At 48.4% G+C, this 18,845-nt stretch overlaps 1 protein-coding gene across 18 annotated transcripts in view; it reads right to left on the bottom strand.

Moving 5' to 3' along the window:
• The window catches only part of GRAMD1B (GRAM domain containing 1B), a 150,252-nt gene that overhangs the window by 11,967 nt on the left and 119,440 nt on the right, over positions 1–18,845 (bottom strand). For 16 of the 18 annotated variants that reach the window (XM_068659496.1, XM_068659501.1, XM_068659495.1 and 13 more), the window contains 5 exons: positions 12,229–12,249; positions 3,155–3,257; positions 2,294–2,397; positions 2,043–2,138; positions 1,490–1,570 (listed from right to left, as the gene is read on the bottom strand). In XM_068659496.1, the coding sequence (XP_068515597.1) occupies positions 1,490–1,570; positions 2,043–2,138; positions 2,294–2,397; positions 3,155–3,257; positions 12,229–12,249 (405 nt within the window). The remainder of the gene's footprint in view (positions 1–1,489; positions 1,571–2,042; positions 2,139–2,293; positions 2,398–3,154; positions 3,258–12,228; positions 12,250–18,845) is intronic. The other 2 variants (XM_068659499.1, XM_068659497.1) reach the window with 1 other exon arrangement.

Consider the following 18,845-nt stretch of genomic DNA (forward strand, 5'->3'; position numbering starts at 1 on the left):
AAAGATTACGCTTGCTGGGAAAATTATCTAAAACAGCAACAAAGAGGAACATATCCTGCTGCAGTTTAAAATCAAGAAGGGTTACTACTAGGAAAAGACTGTATTGTATCTCCAGCTAAAAAGAAGAAATGAATTATCAAGACCTTTCACAAAAGCCCAGCTCTTTACAATGCAGGTCCGTTGACTCCCACATGACTGCATTCTGGAGCCCTCAAGAAATGGGTCGGTGAACTCGTGATTTAAGTGTGTGCTGCATGGATGAAAGGAGATGGATTTTTACCCACGAGAAACTTATGATCAGTGACGAATATTTCTTGGTAAGGAAGGAAAATAAACCTAGTGAACTTTGTTTTTTTTGCTGGCGTAAACTTCTTCCCATGGTTACTGTATGTGTTAAGGCAGGAAATTTTTAATCTAGCTCCCAAAACTAGCAGTCAAAAGGATGGAAAACACTCAGATGAGAAACTTTAATTCAGAAGCATATCCAGCTGTTTTACCTTCTTCCCCCATACACTCTCTTTACTTCACATCTCAGCAGAAAAACCACACTAGGTTCTTTCTCCCTCCCTCCTGCCAGACGTGGTTCCTTCATTTGGCAAACGAGCTCTCTCAGTGTTTCCTGCCTTTATCACTCCAAATCTTAGTTCCTGTTTGCCATGACCTTGAAACCAAGGGCACTGAATTTTGTGATAAACTTCAAAGGGCCAGTTAAATTACAGCATCTGATAGCAACATGAGCTGCCCAATGCAATTTGATCCTTGTGCCTACTAAATACTACCCCAATTTCAGGACGGGGTGTTCTGGCACTTGACTACTTCAGTATCCCCGTATGGTATGAACTCAAGCCCCGAACATCTGCTGACAGCCCTGTACGATCAGTTCGTGAGTCTTATTCCTGGAGTGAGGCCAGAAATACTCACTGGACATTGGAACAGATACCCAGAACCAAATATAGGATATACGGGGTCTTTGACACAGCAAGTGCATATCCCTGCTTTATTTTAAAATGCAACCTACTGAGCCTTTACCCAATGCACCCTACACCCACTATCACTCTTGTTTGGTTTTGGGATGTGCTGAACACATGCTTCTCTCCTGCCCTATCTTGAACTCTACACTGCTAAAGAACAGACTTCCTAAGAACTTTGCCACTGCAGTGAGCTATTTCTGTTGCGTTTTGAACTTCTTTCCTCTGGGCTGTTTCACTTGTGTTACAGACCTGAAAAATCTCCTTCCTGATTGCTTCCACACCTCAGCAGAGGCAAAGAGACATCTACTGTGCATGCAAGATGTGTCGCGGGTAGACAGAACTCCATGCAAAAAGAGAGATTTGCACCTGCAGCTTTGTATCTGTTCCACCTAAACACATACTTACTACCCCTACATCTTTTTTTTATGCATATACATTAGTCACAGGTATTGTGCTTCTGCATAAATCCACCACCTCCCTTTCATCCCCCCCTAACACTGAGATGCTGGTCTCTGTACCTTGTCAAGGAGAGCGTTCTGCCAGAGTCTGAACATCATCATGTACGTCCTGTCTCGAGCCCCGAAGGAAGTAAAAAAGTGCTGAATGGGAAGAGATGGAGAGAAAAATCAGTTCAGAAAAGGCCCATCAAAGGGATGAAGAGGCACAGCTGCTTAGATCATTTTCCAGAAACAGCACACAGAGAGACTGAGCAAGGCACACAGCACTGCTGCTCAGCTCCTGGGCACAGACTGAAGTCCATGGAGACTTCATGGCGAGGCTGAGCGCCTCTCAACCCACAAAGCTGGTCTGAGCACAGAAACAGCTCAGTTAGCTGTGTGCTACTACATAACCCAGATCTTCTACTTCCTCCATGCCCACACACAAGCTACATGAGTTCCTGACTCAGCTCAAGCCCAAGGTCTGCAGAAGCTCTGCACCCAACCCTTTTCCATTAGTGCTTTCTCCCAGGCCCCACGTACCACAAGCAGTCAGTTTGGAAAACTCCCATGGAGGTGGTGTTAACACCCCCTTTCCCCTGACACCCACAAAGTGCAGGCTTCAAGGATGTACCTTTTCAGTATCAGTGCAAACTTGGATGGCATTAGGAATGAGCCGTGCTGTTTTTTCCTTGGTCATCGAGCAGATATCCTTCAAGCGAACTGTCAGCTACAGTCAGAGCCATGCAGAGAGGGGAAGGCAGAAAAAGAAAGCAGGTAATGAGAGACACTGGTGAGAAAGACGATGGAAAGAGTGCTTTTAAAGTTGTCAGCAAATATACTGACGTAGAACACATGCTCCATGTGCCAGTCGGAGAGCCTTACCAATGTCTCCCAGCGGAAGATGTTGCTGTAAAAGCAGATCCAGTTTTCAGAGAGGTAGAGGCGGCCCTGCAGGAGAATGTCTCTTTGTAGTGCACATGAGTAATCTGTGGGTGAACAACACATCGTAATTAAGGAGCATCAAGGTGAGAAGACAAGGCAGCCTAAATGTGAGGATAAGCAGCAGCACCAAGAGAAGAAATTACCTGACACAATCCTGCAGAAAGGACTGTGAGCCAGGAGGAACTGGGCCATAGCCTTTAACCTGGGTTTTCCTCCTCGCCTTCTAGTTGCATCGCTCATTTCTCTCCCAATTTAAGCCTACTCAACAATTTCTAGTCCTCTGCTAGTCTGTGCATATTGCAGCAGTGTGAGACACGGTATGAAATCACCAGTTACATTAGATAAAAGAACAGATGCGATGCAGTGGGCAATCGCTAATTAGCTGCAAGGCCAAAGCCTAGATGAATACAGAAAGAGTCATGAGAAGGGAGTATCGGGGGTGTACAAAGGAGCTTGAAAAAGGAAAGCTCAGGGCCATGCACGTTGAGACAGGCAACCCTGACCAACTGAGGGAAGAGCTCAAACACTAATGGGTTTGGGGAGCACTGCAGAGGAAAACATACACCTTGAGTCAGGAGGAGACAAGGCTGTAGCTGATACTGGTCAGCTGTGCTCTCCCCGAAGTAAAACAAACGAAACCCCTTAGAAACAGTGAGGAGGGAGACGGTCTGTGCACAGGAAAGAGACAGTGGGCTTGTTCCTTGGTGACAATCTCTTAGGAGAGGAAAAAGCTGCATGTATGTGTGCTGCGTTTCCTCCCAAAACCATGGGAAGAGCACGGCACAAGAGGACAGTCCTTACCTACAATGAGACGCTCCGTGTCGGGTAGATGCTTGAAGAGTTTCCTGAAATCTTCATTCCGTTGTTTGTAGGTTGGACTCAACACCTGCAAATAACAGAGCGCCTGTTAAAGAGAGGGGCAGGCATGAGTAGAGAGAAACGGAGTGGGAAAGCAGGAACACCTAGGTAAGGAGAAGGGGGATCAGATGCACTTACAAAGCACGAGGCCAGGAGCTCCCATCACAGCAGGCACAGGTGCGAGGATCTGGGATTTAGTGCATTAAGTGAGAGGAAGAGGAGAACCTGACTTGGAAGAGTACGCACAGAGCAGAAGGCCTGTGCCTTTGTCTGCAGTGCAGAACTGCGTGGAAGCTGAGGGTGCAGAGAAAATCCCTTTTGCTGCGGTCACAGACTGTACGAGGTATGATGCACGCCCTGTCTGCAATTCCTCAGCTAGCTGCCACTCCTCAGCTCTCCAGGAACAGCATCGCAACCCCAGGCCATAAGTGCTTCAGTGTAGGTGCAGCCCTGCCGGGGAGCTCGAACAATCACTGTCAGCTCAGGAATCACGCAGTCATGCCCTCTCCTCTCCCCATTTACCTGGCAGTCAGGGAACACACAGCTACCTGCTGGTGTAGGGGGAACACCTCTGTGGGGCGCAGAAGAGGCTCGCACAGGGTCTTGACCGTGTTTTGTGTTTATTCTGCAGACACCTGGCCTCATGGAAGGCATCAAACAAAACCGTGCTGTTGGCTGGAGGGAGATCAGGAGCTGGCTTCTCTCTGCTGTTTACTAAACTTTAACGTGACTCTGTCCCAGGACCGACAGTTCTAGCCAAAGGCCACCTCCTGCATGCCACGCACGTGCTGACAGCCACTCAGAATAGCCAAAACTTCTGAATGTACAATTTCAGGAGGCCTGTGTCTCTCCTCTTATCTCTCCTGCTCTTTCTCCCACAAATGTAGGGAAGGCAGAGCAACCTGTGGGACAAGCTCTTCCCTCTGTATCTCACTTTCCCCTCAACAGCCCCTTCCTACCTCTAGCAGCTGCACAACACAACTCTCCCAATGCAGAACGGCGGGCACACACCGGAGCCTCCCAGCAAGGGGTCCCTAAATGAACGTGACTACAGAAGGTAGTTTCTGGTTGAGAAACTGGGGGGGAGTGCTGAAGGGATAGGAAGAATGTGAAGGTTTTTAGCCTTACAGAACTGTCAAATGCTGTCAGAGAAAGGAAAGAAGCAGAGACACCCCCACCCTTTTCCCCCAGAAGAAGCATTCCCTCTTCCACACATCGTTTCAATGAACTAATTAACTAGAAGCAATAATTTTAACATCTTAGTACGTCAGATATTTGTTTCAGTCCTGTGGGCCCAAAGGAAGGTGTCTTGATTACGAATAAAATCTACAAAGCAGCAACTGACAGAAGCATCATTCCACTTACCAAACTTCTAGCCTGAATATCTGGAAAAAGCCTTGGCCAGAGACGGGCTCCAGTAGGAGCCTAAGCCCAATATTTTCTGGGACAAGCGGAGAGGATGGGAAAAGAGGGAGGAATAGAGATTATAATCAGCTCTGAGCTCTGGGTTTAACACATTACAGACCAGTTCTGTCTCCATGGGGAGCCCCGCTCTGCTCCCTTCCCCACAGCCTGGGATGTTCTGACCCGTCCAAAGCTTGCACTACAACAGACGCTTCTGCTTAGCACCAGAACTTCTGTTACAGTGAAAAACAGCTCAGTTTAGCAACACTCACAGCTAGAATTTCATCTGATCCACTGCTGACATACTCCTGGGGCAAGTCGACAAGCCCGTCCAGGTCCGAGAGCAGACTTGAGAGCTCCTGATGCAGCACAAGATCCCAGAGAGCCTCGCACTCCGGCAAGGGATCCATAGCGTCCCCTCGGTGCTCCCACAGCTCCCCGTGTTCCCAGGCAGACTGCTTTTCCTCTTCCTGCTGTCACTGCTTCTTGTTTAGATTCAAAGTCGAAAGAGATACAGCAGCTTGGCAGGAGTTCGTGTGCCTTCCCCTGCTTCCCCGCTCACGTTCAGGTCGTCTGCCCTAGCGGCCTCTGCAGCTCTGAGAGGGGACTCGCCCTGGGGAGGACTTTTTCCAAGTGGCTCATGAGGATAAGCGTGCTGGCAGGCAGCGTTTGCGCTCTTCTGCTCCAGTCTCACCCAATTCTTGCTGCAGGTATCCTCTGGAAAAGGGCTGCAAAAGCACCAACAGCCCGAGCGGTCCCAGGCAGGTTGTGCAAGGCGTCTGCGACTCCTGAGCCAGCCCCGATGGCCAGGACTGTGAGCGAGCACCCAGCACAGGTCTGATGGCCAGCACCCCACAGTAACAGGACACCAAACAGCTCAGAGCCTTCAGCTGTTGGTGTTTTCTCCCTGCTTCAAAAGCAGAAAAGCAGCGATTCTTATTCTTGTGCCTGCCTCAGGCTCTCTCCTCTCGTCCCTCTGCTCGGAAAGGCAGCTTTGGTCTTTGGGGAGGTTTCTCATGGAAGGAGCAGGCGAGGGGATACCAAAGTGCCTCGCACATGCTTCCAGTTACTGTAGAGGGGAGCTCTGCCGGCCAATGCCCTGCAGTAACCCAGGCTCAGCCTCCAGCAGATGTTTCCTGTCGTGGAGAGCTGCTGGACACTGCAGTGGGGGCGGCGCGAGGGGAGCTGGGCTAAGGAGGGACCAGCCAAAAGAACAGAGCTGTGATGAATCAGCCCTGCGAGACCCACAGAGTTAAGAAATGTTAGAGCTCAGCTGCTCCTGCGCCCCCCCAAAAAAGCCTGCGGCTTTCTAGGTTCAGCCAGGTCACTTTGGAAAGGATGAGCTCCTGCAGGCTCCAGTAAACTCCCTGCAGGTCTCGGGAAGATTGCCTGGAGCACAGCTCCCTGCATCCCTCTGCCCTCCATCCCCATGCTCTCCATCTCTGCTCAAGCGTGGAAATGCAGAAGAAAAGCCCACGCCACGCCAGCTCTGCTCAGCCACGATGCTGAGCTGTGAGAACCAGACACAGGCATACTGGTGAAAAATCCGAGTTCTTCCTAACAAACTGGGCTCGCAGATGTTTCCAACCACACAAAACCCTGCAAGGGCACGGCCACTGGGTGCGGGGAGGACCATCAAAATGCTCAGGTGCACCATGAAGGCATCTCTCTTCGCATCTGCCTGCACTCACCCAGCATCCCCAGGTGAAGGGAGAGCAAAGCAACTTCTGCAGCCCAGGAGGGACAAGGTATTAGCACTGCAGACAGCTGCGAGGCACCTGTGTTGTTTTACTGAATGGCCTTTCTCGCTGGAAACTCTGCATGGGATCGCTTCCAAAAAAATCCCGCCAGGATGTTTCTCAGTCTCCGCAGCCACCCACCTCTCCCGGTGCAGATCTGAATGGCACGAGCGATCGGAAGACGAACCCGGAGGTGGTGACAGCAAACATTAACCCTACTGCAAACAGAGAGGGACGGGACAGGATGGCACTGCGACGGGCGGAGGCGAGGTTTCGGGGGGGAACGGGGAGAAGAGCGTGACCTTGCCAGGGCCACGACTCACTGGTAATATGCTGAAAAATCCTCTGGGAGGAAATCTGAAGCAGCTGCTGCTGGGGGATGGGACAGGACAGGGAAGTCTGACTACACAAGGGCTGAGGAAGGTACAGTCTGGCACAGCACGCAGGTAGATATAAGAAGGCAGGGAGAAAAACAGGAAGGGAAACCTTAACTGATCTGCGTGACTGACGGACTTGCTCCTAAGCCTTTGTGGAGGACTTGCATTGCCTCTGGACAGAGCAGAAGTAATGGAAAGAGCAGGATACGTGCCTTGCTTCTGTGGGAGAGTTTAGACCCCACTGACAGCAGGACTGCTGTGCTGATTGATGCCAGCAAAGCAACTGGCCACCTGTCCCACGGCGTCTCTTCCAAATCTGGTCGGGTCGCTGGGGACTTCCTTCCCTTTTTTTTTTTTTTTTTCTCCTTTCTTTTAAAAATGAATTAACACCAGAGGGAGAAGCTTCAAAGCAATCACTGGCAGTTTGTGGTAGAGTGAATTTGAATTCATCATCCCATGAGCGTGCACCAGAAGTTCATCTCTAATTTAGTGCCGCTCCACCACAGCAGGCGTGCCAGGCCAGTAATCGATACGCCTGACATCATGGAAACCCCAGGGGGAACTGCCTGTGAAAAACACCTGAAAGCCAAGGAGTTCCACTGCTCCAGGAACAGCTTGACAAAATGGTTACTGGCACTGGAAAGCTGAGAGCACTGATTCAGAGTAAGGCAGCTCATTCAGCACCTCACTACGTCATCCTCAGGCCTGGGTTTCTGCAATAAACCCCGTTATAAGACTGCTGGTGCTGAGTCAGACTCAGGCTGCCACCCCTTGGGAAGACGTTTCTGGTGTTTTCCCTAAAACAGTGCTTCATTTCCCTCTCTTTGTCTTAATCCGGGTTATTTTACTCATTCCAACAGCTGAGATTCCCCCTTCGCTCTGGCATCTATGAGGTCTCCAAGAGGGTGCTGCAAGGAAAGAAGACAGCACACCAAGACATCAAAGGCTGATTTCTGACTGTGCTCAGTCTCCTGATCATTTGATGTTGTTAAGAAGCTGCAAGTGCTGCTTAAAAAGCTTCCCAAAGAAAGGCCTTCAGCCACCTCCTAATGCACTTTTGCTGCAGCTCTCCCAGGGCCAGGGCTCTCTCCTTTACGCAGCTACCTACCAAAACACAAACCTGACCAGATTTATTTTTGAGACATTCAGCTCTGCAAGCTGAAATTGCTTAGAGAGTTCGAAAGTTACAGGGGATACAGACAGTGCTCAGCTCCAGAAAGGGCATTTTTTACAGGAGACCACATCCCTCCTTTGTGCTCTCTGCCTCCTTTCTGCCTTCTCTGGCTCTGATTCTCCTATGGCTTGGAAATTATACTACTTTCCTCCATGAAAAAAAAGCTTCTGTGCAGTATTTCTGCATTCACTGAGCATGTTCTCCCACTCACTTTGCAAACGGTGACATACAGCATGCAGCTCCAGCACTACAGCCAGGGAGAGCCTGCAGATCTGTGGACAGAGGGAAATACTCCGAGCAGTGATACCTGAAGCCGACTGCTTGGGTTTGTGCACGGCTCAGCTGAGGCCTTCCCTGGATCCACTGCTGGGAAAGCTGCCCTGTGTGCACAGCCTTTGTTTGCAGAACTGCAGGTGCAGGGCTTCTGTTGGGGCTTTGACCCACTCAGCGCAATCCTCGGTGCAGACTTTGCTCTCCCAAAGACAAGCGGACAGAACCGTCCTGCTGCTGAACTTTTCGGACTAACCAGGACAGTAAAGGTCTTTGGTAGTATTTAAGAACACCTGAAAGAGGCAATTACTGTCTTCTCACTCTAATTTTTTTCCACTAACCATTCTGGAACTGTACTGGACATGGGTGAAGAGGTGGAGGCTTGGGTCAGGTAGAGGGGAAAGCTGTAAGAAGGAAAAAAAATTAAGCACAATTCCAAAAGAGAAGGCAGGTGAAAGGACTGCAAGCAGATAAACACAAAGGAAAGGAGTACAGAGGAGGGCTGACCTTGGGACCTAAATATTAAACTGAAAACCTCATGGACAGACACAAATCTCACATCTTCCCCAGCGTCAACTGCTTTTGCTCTAATTTTTCGAAAGCCTCTTACTCTCTTTCCTGGGAGCATGCTCTGCAGATTCCCCTGAGGCATGGCAGCTCCCAGCACAGCAGTAACCCTTGCTAGAGAGCGGCAGCTAGAAATGCCGTGGAAAATCAGAGATGCACAGCCTGATTTAGGAACAGTCAGGGAAGCAGAAGATCACCAGTCCAGCTGACAGAGAAGCAGGCAGAAAAAAATCCTGGCAGATTTGCTGGGCTCAGGGCCTCGACTGGCGCTGACCTCAGGACGTGAAACCCAGGAGCTCCTCCATGCTCAAACACGAGGCCCTTCACCCAGAGCCCAGCAAGAAAGAGAAGGACAAAAGAGATGCTTTTTCTTCTTTGGCACCAAAATGTCTCCAATCTGTCTCTCATTTTATTGACTTCTGCTGGGTGAGGAATTCCTTCTACCAACTTGTGGAGTTCTTGTATCCCACAGAGCCAGAGCAACCTCATCCTTCACGCCACCAGGGGAGTGATACACAAATTCCCCACCTCTAAGCACATCAGGTCTTCAAAATAAGTAATTTAGTAAACAAAATTAAAGAGAAAACTTGCTTATGAGCTCTATTCCTTTAAAAATAATAAACCAATTAACAGTAATTCAACATGCAGACACACAACTCCAATGCAGACACACTCAAACTGCGTCCTGATGGATGAGCACAGATGAGTGGGGCTGAAATCAGAGCTGAGCAACAAACTGGGGTTTAATCCGTAAGAAAAGCAGTTCTTCAAGCCAGAGGCTCCCTGTCTGCTATTCCTCACCAAAGGCACGAGAAACACCTCAGGAGACTTTTCCTTTCCACTGCTAGTGAACCCAGCCAGCCCGGTGATGTTTGCTTTTCCACCGTAAGGGCACAAACACAAAGCAAACCCCGTAAGGTTGAGCATATTTATTCTGGTGTTGTTTTCTAATGCTCACTGTGCACCTGACCATCTTGCACTCTTCCTCTGGAGAGCCAAGAAGAGAACGCACCAAGACCACGAAAGGGCAGGACTCTTGCCAAATCAAGCCATGACCTTGGTTCACTCCCTTTCTCCCACTTGTCAGTCTGGTAGGGATGCCAATCCTAAAAAGCACTGCTAGGATCAAGAGGAGAACACACAAGGGCGGAGAAGTCGGTAACATCGGAAGGAAAAAGTAGAGAATAAGGAATCAAGGGGGAGAGAAGGAAGGCTTCCAACTGCCAAAGAGGGATATAGGGCTACAAGGACAAAAAGACCAGTTAAAAGCAGCAAAAACTGAAGTTATTTTAGAAAACTGGCATTCTGACCACTGATGCTCTGGGGAGCTTTGAGGGCCGTGTGCTCTTTGAGGCAACGACTATATTTTTGTTTTGTGTTGCACAGTGCCTGGCACCCAGGGCTGCCAACGAGACACAAAGAACAATTGTGGAGCATTTGCTGCACGCATAGAGAAGTTTACGTAAAATGATAGTGAGGGGAAATGGGTAAAATGAAACTGCAAGGCCTCATGAAGGGGGAGCCTCCACAGATTCATTTCTACAGCTGCTCACAGTGGGGTAAGAAATAAAGGAGTCAGCATGGTCCAAGTGCCAGAAAAATCCTGCCTGAAGGAGCTGGCAAAAAAAAGAGAAAGTCGATCAAGGAGACACATTAGCAAATTTTTGATGTTAATACTAGCAATTGGATTGAATGCCTTCCTGCAGTTTGCAGCCCATCCGTGTTTCCACATTGCTGCTTTTATCTGGCCAGACCGTCTCTACTAACTAGAACGTGTTTTGTTTTGCTTTCTAAAGGAAAATAATTGTGGGGGGAAACCACAAAAAATGCAGCCAGTGCTTACTCTCCGGATGTACTGTCTCTCATGCTGAAAATATATGGAGGAAAAACAAGAGAACAGAAAGATAAGATAGAGAGGATACAAACACACGAGACCCACAGAAGCAGACCACAGAGAAGCACCATGCAGCAGGGAATGGATCTCGGCAGCTACCGCCTCCATCAGCTCTTGTGCGATAGCAGAAGTCACCTTCAGCCATGGCCACGGACTTCACGCGCCGGTTTGGGGTGCCTACGTGCCCAAAGTGCCTCACCCCAAGGTTCCTCAAACTGCCACTGCTCCACCACCTCGGGCCACCGTGGGTTATGCTTCATTCCTCGTGCCACTGCTTCCCCGCCTCCATCTGCGTCTGAGATCTTCTCCTGTCCTTGCTGCTAGCTAGCTCTCGATCTGATTATCCCACTTGGCTCTTCCCCCACAACAAAGGGAGCTCTGCACTGATGTCCCTGCCAAGAGGACAGCTGTTTTCTGTTCCCACTTCTCTCCCCCTCCTCTCCAGCCTTATTAAATTCCCTTCTCTTTTTGAGGGAGGCCTGTCTGTTTCCTACCGAGAGCACAAAGGATTCATACATCAACCCAGCTGCATTTAACACCTTAAGTAATCATCGAAGGGGATTTCACCTCAGAGACGCAGCAAGCCTACCAGGGTTAGTAATTACTAAGCAGTGAAAGGTGCAGAAAAGTGAGAAAAATGCACCTCCTCCTTCAACGGTAACAAAGAAAGAGCGTGCTCTGTCACAGCCCCTCTCTGACATCTCTGTGCTGTCCTTCAGAGCCATGATCCCAGCCAAACCTGAGGCAGTGTTACCGCAGAGAGCCACGGATCTGCAGCACCTGATACGGGTTCCCCAGCCAGCACATCCAGCCAGAGCTCCGGCAGGCTGCCACGGCTGCACAGCATGCTACCTACGCCAGCCACGGCTTCTGAGACAAGGCAGAGAGAGTGAAACGTCCCCGTGCTGGTTATGTACAGCAAATAAGTGTGCCTCTCACGCCTCTGTCAAATCTGAGCACGCCGTATCTGATAAAATCACTGGTTCTTATGCCTGGCGCTTGCTGCAGGAAGGTAGGACCCGCTGCTGAACGTGGAAAGGCTGCTGCATTTGGCTACAAAGCCACCGTGCTGCTCATATCTGCTTCAAAGCGCTTCAGGGGTGGGGTTCGACCATGCAAAGGTGGCACCGATTGTGGAAACTCGCAAACTGCCGGCTTTGTGCCTAACCACTGCCCCTCGTGCTTGCGGAACAAAAATAAGATGAAGGCAGAAGCAGGCGATGGTTTGCGTTTCTGTGAGATCAACAGAAAATAATTCCTCTCTCGCCCCACACCACCCTGAGAGATGCAAAGGGTTTGCATGGTGGCAGCTGTTTCACATCACATCAAGACCAACTCCGCCAGGAAACTGGAAGGTACAGGATGTAGAGATCATCAGAAGAGCGACTGCACAGACAAAGCTTTTGCTCCCTACCGCTGGCACCCTTTCCCTCAGGATGTCAGTCCTCCTTTGCCAGTTCTGAGCCATTTCCAGCTCCTCTTTTGGGAAATGGCCAGTATGCCCCACTGCCACTGCAAAGCCCCTTTGCACCTTCCCCCCCCAGGCACCCAGCCCATTTTCACCCAGGGACAAGAGAAACTGGAGTACTTACATTATACCAACTCTGGCTTTTCTGTAAGGACAAAATAAAAGAGAAGCATTAGTTAGCACAGAGATCTTAGGATCAAAAAGAAAGACGGACAGAGAAACTAGGTCCAATCTGGTTTGCATAATTAGCGAAGTGAAAGTGAGGTTAAACAGAAGATTTCAATGGATTTCACAGTGCAGCCCAACAGTTATTCCCAGTCACAGAAACAAAGAACAAATCCAGGAGCATGAGTCTATAATAGGAAACAGTTCAGGCTAATGTGTGCATGTCCGCATGCACGCACACACACACACAAACTCACGCTGCAATCATTTTGCAGAGCAGCAGCGCCCGCTAGCAGCAGAGGAGCTAACCATCAGCAGTGCCAGCCAGTTCTTTTAGAGGCTTTATTCTTCCATGGCTGCTGGCTAGGGCGTAAAATCACCGATTTGAACGCACCCTCTGCAAATGAGCCCTCGAAGAACTATCAGAAGGCAGAGACACAATTTTACTCACAACAGCCACCAGGCAAAACTTTATTTTTAAATTTTTAATGGGAGACGCGTACAAAGACAGGAAAATTGCCGAAGAAAATCGCTAGAAAAGCTGAACGGAAAAAAAAGACTGTTGCATAATTTCAGCACACAGTGCTTTGCATCCTCTGCACATGTAATTTTTTGCCCTTATTATGGCATTTCAGACGGTTTGAGGGCAGGCCACATGTCACACTGGAGCATATGAAAAAGCTAGCTCAGCTTGGAAAGTCGCACTTGGCAATTTTCAGCTGGAGGTGAGATTTATCAGCACAGAGGGAGGAAGAAATAGGCTTCACACTCCCACTCCAGCGAGGCTGGCTTTCCAGTGTCAGGACACAGAGCAGAGCTGACAGAAATTACAGGCATCCCCCATTTTAGGGTGGATTAACCTCAGAGCAACGAGGCTTGGAGGCACCATAGCCTTTCACCATTAATGGTGGTCGGTGGCAGAGCTCGTGGCCAGGCACTTTGTGTGTCAGCCACGCAGCTGTGCCTGTCCCCCTCTTGTGACCATCAGCATGTCTGCGTTACACCTGCGGGAGTTCAGTTCCATGGACAAAGACAGAAGCAAAGTTTTACTGCATTTCTTTCCCTGAAGTCGTCTTGCTTCTGACCTTGGAGGGAGTATTTCTCACAGCTTTATACCCCATCCCGTCTAGAACATGAAGGAAAACGAACTTATTTCTCTGACTTATGGCAGTCTTTGAAGGTTTCAGGCAGAGAGCTAAGTTCATATTCACAGAAGCACAGAAATCAGCTGCACCGGGATAGCCCACAAGAGGACCAACAACATTTGGGATGTCTTACTATAGGAGAGTAAGCACAAAGTGTTAATGAGAACAGATTGGACCAGAGATACCTACGAAGGCATGGTTTGCCTACACTGGTCTCTTCCTAAACCTCCCTGCTTTCAGTTTCCTGTGCTCCCTAGGTCCTGTTCCATACAGAATTCCCTGCCATCTGCATCCCACTCACAGAGCCAACGTTTCCAAAAGGCCCCTTGCCACCTTGGGCATTTCTGCCACTCGGGACAGCATCCTGTTCGCTGCACTGGTCTCTAACAAAAAACCCAGAGTAACATGGTATATGCCACAGTACAGACCACAAAAGGTTGATGTTAAAAAGAGCAACAGCCCCAAGGCCTTTCCCCAGTCCCTAGGAGAAGAATATGAACTGAAGAACTGAATACACACCTGGCTCATTGACCAACCAGATGGATTTTCTTACTGGCTACACACTTCCATACTTCACCATAGGCTCCATTCATAAATGGTTCAGCTGAATTCATCCTTCTCTCCCAGCAGGACATGGAAAAAGGTCTTATGCAATTCAGGCTACACTAAAAAATCAGGGGAATTAAGCTTTGTCCTCGTACAAACCACCTTGTCCTCAGAAGCACAGGATCTAAGATGGAGTGATTTTCCTGCAGATTTGTTTTGCCATCTGCCTGCCTTAATGAGAAAAATGCATAACTCTAAAATTCCTGGGGAAAAAAAAATCCATAATCAAACTAAAATTGGCATATACAAAACACTGCTGTTACTGAGCCTTTTAAATCAGGGTGTGCATGTGGTGTCAGCACACTGCAACAGGAGTTCATTCCCCTCGCTTACATTAATTGCAGTAACTCCTTTTGCCCTGCACAGTTGAATTTCCCCAAGTGTGATTTCTCTGTGGCTTTCTTCCCCTTTCACACAGTCATACTGATAACCCAACCCTCATCTTTTGCTTCCACCAAGTATTCTAAACATGAGGAGGTTCCCTCTTCCTAATCCCTATGCTTTGCAGGTAGAACATACTAGAGAGAGTCCAAAGAGGGGCAAAACTAAGCCTCAGTGTAAATCTGACTCCTTAAATCTGCCTTCAATTTTTTCTTTTTTTAAATCACTGAGCATCAGAATATAGAGGGATGCAAACTGTGAAAATCAAGAGATAGTATAACAGAGGGGAAAAAGAAAGAAAAACGAAAAACATTCTTACTTTGAGCAGGTTAAGTCTGTCATACTGGAAAAAGAAACCATAAACATTAGAACTGAAAAGATAAAATAAATGAGCAACAGAGGAAGGGAGTCGCACACAGAAGTGGAAAAGATGTCACTGGCTGTCAGAGATGATGCCATAGGAGCAGGTACCAGAGTTCATAGCTACATGGTGGCTGTAACCAGGAAGAACTTAGGAGAATTTGAGGAAGGAAAAAAATGGGGGCTTTTTTCTGAGCCTCTAATTAATGTAGTGTTGCCTCTGAATCTTCGCAGGTTAATGACCCTACATTTGCATGTATTTCTTTGGAAGATTACAGCCTTACAGTGCAGATGGGAAGCAGCGGATCACAAATATGAAGTTCAGCCTGCTAGCTTGATGCCAACAGAAGTTTCCACCTTTTAGCATTCCTGGGAGCAGGATCACAACTCACTCCTACGTACTGCTGCTTCCGGAGGAACAGAAACATTTTGCCAAGTGAATGACTTGCCATGGACTCTAGAGACATCACTTCGTCCTTTTTGGAACAAAGGAAACAGAGGCACAGACCAGAGTGAGGGCACAGAGCTCTGAACAAATTCCAGAGCCCTTTCTCCTGATCTATGTCCGTCTAGGCTCTATGCTTATTCAGCTGACATCTGAACCCTCACAGCCCAGTAACGCAAAGAAATCCATGAAATTTATTCCCAAATTCTGAACTTTAGTCCAAAATGACCAGAATTTCATGAGCTACTACCTAAAAGGGGATTATACCACCCAGCAGGAGGGGTAAATGAGAAGACAGCCAAATTCTTCTCATAATTGCACGCTGGAAGGACAAGGTGCAACAGCCATAAGCTGCAGTAAGGGAAATTCTACTTGGATAGAAGGAAAAAGCCTGTTCACAACAAGAGTGATTAAGCACTGGAGCAGGGGCCCGGAAAGGTTGTGCAGTCTCCACGTGGGGAGGTTTTCAAAATGCAACTAAAGCAGATTCTGAGCAGCCTGATGTTACCAAATCAGCCCCACTTTGAACACGAGGTTGGACTAGAGAGCTTCAGAGATCCCTCCTGACCTAAACTGCTCAATCTTCAGGGCTTACATCAAAATTCCTGTTTTCCTCTAACCTGATATTTTCTCCTCAGCACTCATTATTAGGTACAGATAGTGGGATGAGTCTTGAAAGACATGCGACTGAGAGCAAATAACTTTGATCCTTGGGCAAGAGCGAAAGAGGTTAAAAAACATGTATTTCACTGTTAGCTGCAAACAAAACTCTTTTATTCCCTGAGTGCAGAAAGCTGTTCCAGGAGCAGCAGTGCTTGCCAGTAAAAGCTTAAGGCTGACACAGGCCTTTAGGTGGTTTGGGCCATGCCACGCTGGTGGATTGCATGGAAAAGCTCCAAAGATTCCCTACAGATGTAATCCAGTGCTTAAAAACTCCTGGTGAAGCACTCCCTCTGATGGCAACACTGCAGCATGACAATTAACGCAACAGACAAAAAGAGGGCAAGGGACTTCAAGCAGAACTGTCAGCAATTGTATAAACACAGCATCAAACTCATGGGCTCAAGCTGTTTCGTTTCATCAGCGAGACAGGTTGGAAAATCAGACTTTTTCTTCTTGCAGAAGAGGGGTGGGGAGAGGAGAAGAGGCTGAGAAAGGAGATTTTAAGTTTTTACCCTTCAGTTCTTTGTTCCTAGCCTTTCCCCGTCTTGAACAGGTATCTTCATCTGCCTGGGGAGAATCAGAGGATTCAGGGGATGCCAGACTCTCTTGTTCCAGGAAGGGCGGCTTTGTGGAGCTCAGGATGAGATTCACCCTTCAGCTGGGGAAGGGGTTTGGGGCAGGAGGCTCTGACACAGGCTGGCAGAGATCAAGCCCAGGATCCTCCTCTCTGCATCGTGCATCCATCCTTGCACTGAACCCACCTCCCTTTTGTTTCTCTAACTGCAGTGAAGTATTTTTCCTCTTAGAAAAGCAAGGGGCTGGCTGCAAGCACATCCCAGTACCCGTACAAATGTGCTTTGCATGCACATCGCTCCGTGCCAATGCTCTTCCCACCTCTCCTGACAAATCTCTCCACAGCTTGGCAAGGCACCTCCAGCCTGCCACAGCCCAACCCTGACCTGCCCTACCCACACACCTCTCCCTACTCACCAGAAGCCTTTTGGGACTCTCTGCTACTCCAGCCCTGCGTTTTCCATAGAAGTTGTTTCACACCTCACCTTTAGTCCCACAGTCCTCATTTGTAGCATCCAAGCTACAGTTACCATGCAAGAGACGAGCTGTCTAAAGAAAGATACGGAGAAGTTTCCAGCAGACACCAGCAATCATGCAAGATAGGGCTGGCTACACGGGGCGTTCTGACAAAGGGAACTGTAAGCCAGTACTGTCAACTTCGCTGCTAACTAGCAACTTGCCTGGAATTAAATCCAAGGCATCAACTGGGGAAAAGCCAAGACATTGATTTAGTAGATCGAGAAGCCATCCAAGCCATTCTGGTTTCAACTTGCATACACACGTGGAAATGCCAGCAGCCTGGCACTCTGTCCAATAAGCATCCCATCAGCGTTTCTGGTTTTTACACTCTTCTGAGGGTAGCACAGAGATTTGAGATCACGTCTCAAATGAGCTTATCTCCAATCCAAGCACCCACAGAGGGATTTTCTACTATTACCTTTCAGAGCGAGCCCATGAATTCTCACAATTCATTTGGGACAGGTCTGTTCTAACAGGTTTAAGCTGGGTTCATTTGAAATCACTGATCTTTAATATTTACATCACACAGAAAAAACATGTAAGGTCAGTAAACTGAGATCAATGGCCTCTCTAGTCTTCATCATAAAAAAGCAGGCAAGAAGTTACGGAGATCGACTCCCATTTCTAAAAGGCATAAAGAAGAGATGAAAGAGAAGGGATTATGTTCAGCCCACCAGAGCCAGCAGATCTCTCCCTGTAAAGACAGCAGCTATTTTTAAGGGAGAAAGAAAGCAAATCTTAAAATGAAGCCTAAAATTCTTTGGAAGTAATTGAAGGAGTGCGAGGAACAGGCCACTTTTCGCACCATGTGAGCAAATATTAAGGAGATCCCAGTGATATAAGTGAAACCAGCTTCTCAGCTACAGGCATCGGGGTGAGCTCTTGCTGACATTCTCGCAGCCGCACCAGGAGAATGCCTTACTGGAGTCACTGCTCAGTACCACGGGGAGGGTTTCTGCATGATGAGACAATTCTACAGTGGGGCACAGGAGAGAAAAAAGAAGGCTTACTTTGGAGAGGCGCTTGTGTGACTTAATCGGAGAGAAAGCATGCAGGAATGAAAAGAGAGAAATTAAGGAAAGAAGAAAAATTACCTCACAAATCAAGAGAAGGAAAACCCACAAACCCATCAGAAAGCATTGTATCCCCCCCCTTCCTTGTTAAAAGCACCGTGAATTACTAACAGTTCCTCTGTTGGCAAGAATCACCCTCCCATGGCCTTGAATCACAGCACATCATGGGCCAGGGCAATGCAACTCATCTCTGCAACACCCCTTACCAAGGACGTGATTCTCCTGATGGACCCCATCTACAAACACAGCGTGCCCTGCATCCTGCCTGCCTCCCAAGCACATGGCTTTCTTTTGGGGACAGACTGCCCAAGCGCACAAGGCTGACAGCACCATCATGAGGCTGCCATCCACCATCCTGGGCGGTGGTTGTAGCTTACTGTGTGCACAGGAAGAAGTCTGACCTCAAGGCAACCTCGGAACTGACTGGTCTCAAATGAATCATCTTGAAAAAAACCCTTTGCCCCCTTTTGAGCACACATACTCCTCCCTTAGTGGCTAGGGAGTCCTGTTTTCTCTGCTGACAGTGAACACAAAGAGGAGTGAATGAAGACTTTTTGTGCAATCCAGCAATAAATTGGGTAAAAGATCCCACAACTCATTTCACACAAGCCATCAGAGTTATGCTGTTCTGCCACCTGTGACACCGGGAAGTCGTTCAGGCTGAAATACTTCATAAAGCTGGAAAAATGCAAGTGCTCCTGACAGCAATCTTATAATACACCACTGACATCAGGGTTATAGTCAAAGGTTATGCTTGGTTCCCAAGGCACTAGCATGCTTTACCAGGTCCCACTGCTCACAGAAAATCAAG

The sequence above is a fragment of the Anas acuta genome, chromosome 23 (assembly GCF_963932015.1).
Source record: "Anas acuta chromosome 23, bAnaAcu1.1, whole genome shotgun sequence".
NCBI lineage: Eukaryota > Metazoa > Chordata > Aves > Anseriformes > Anatidae > Anas > Anas acuta.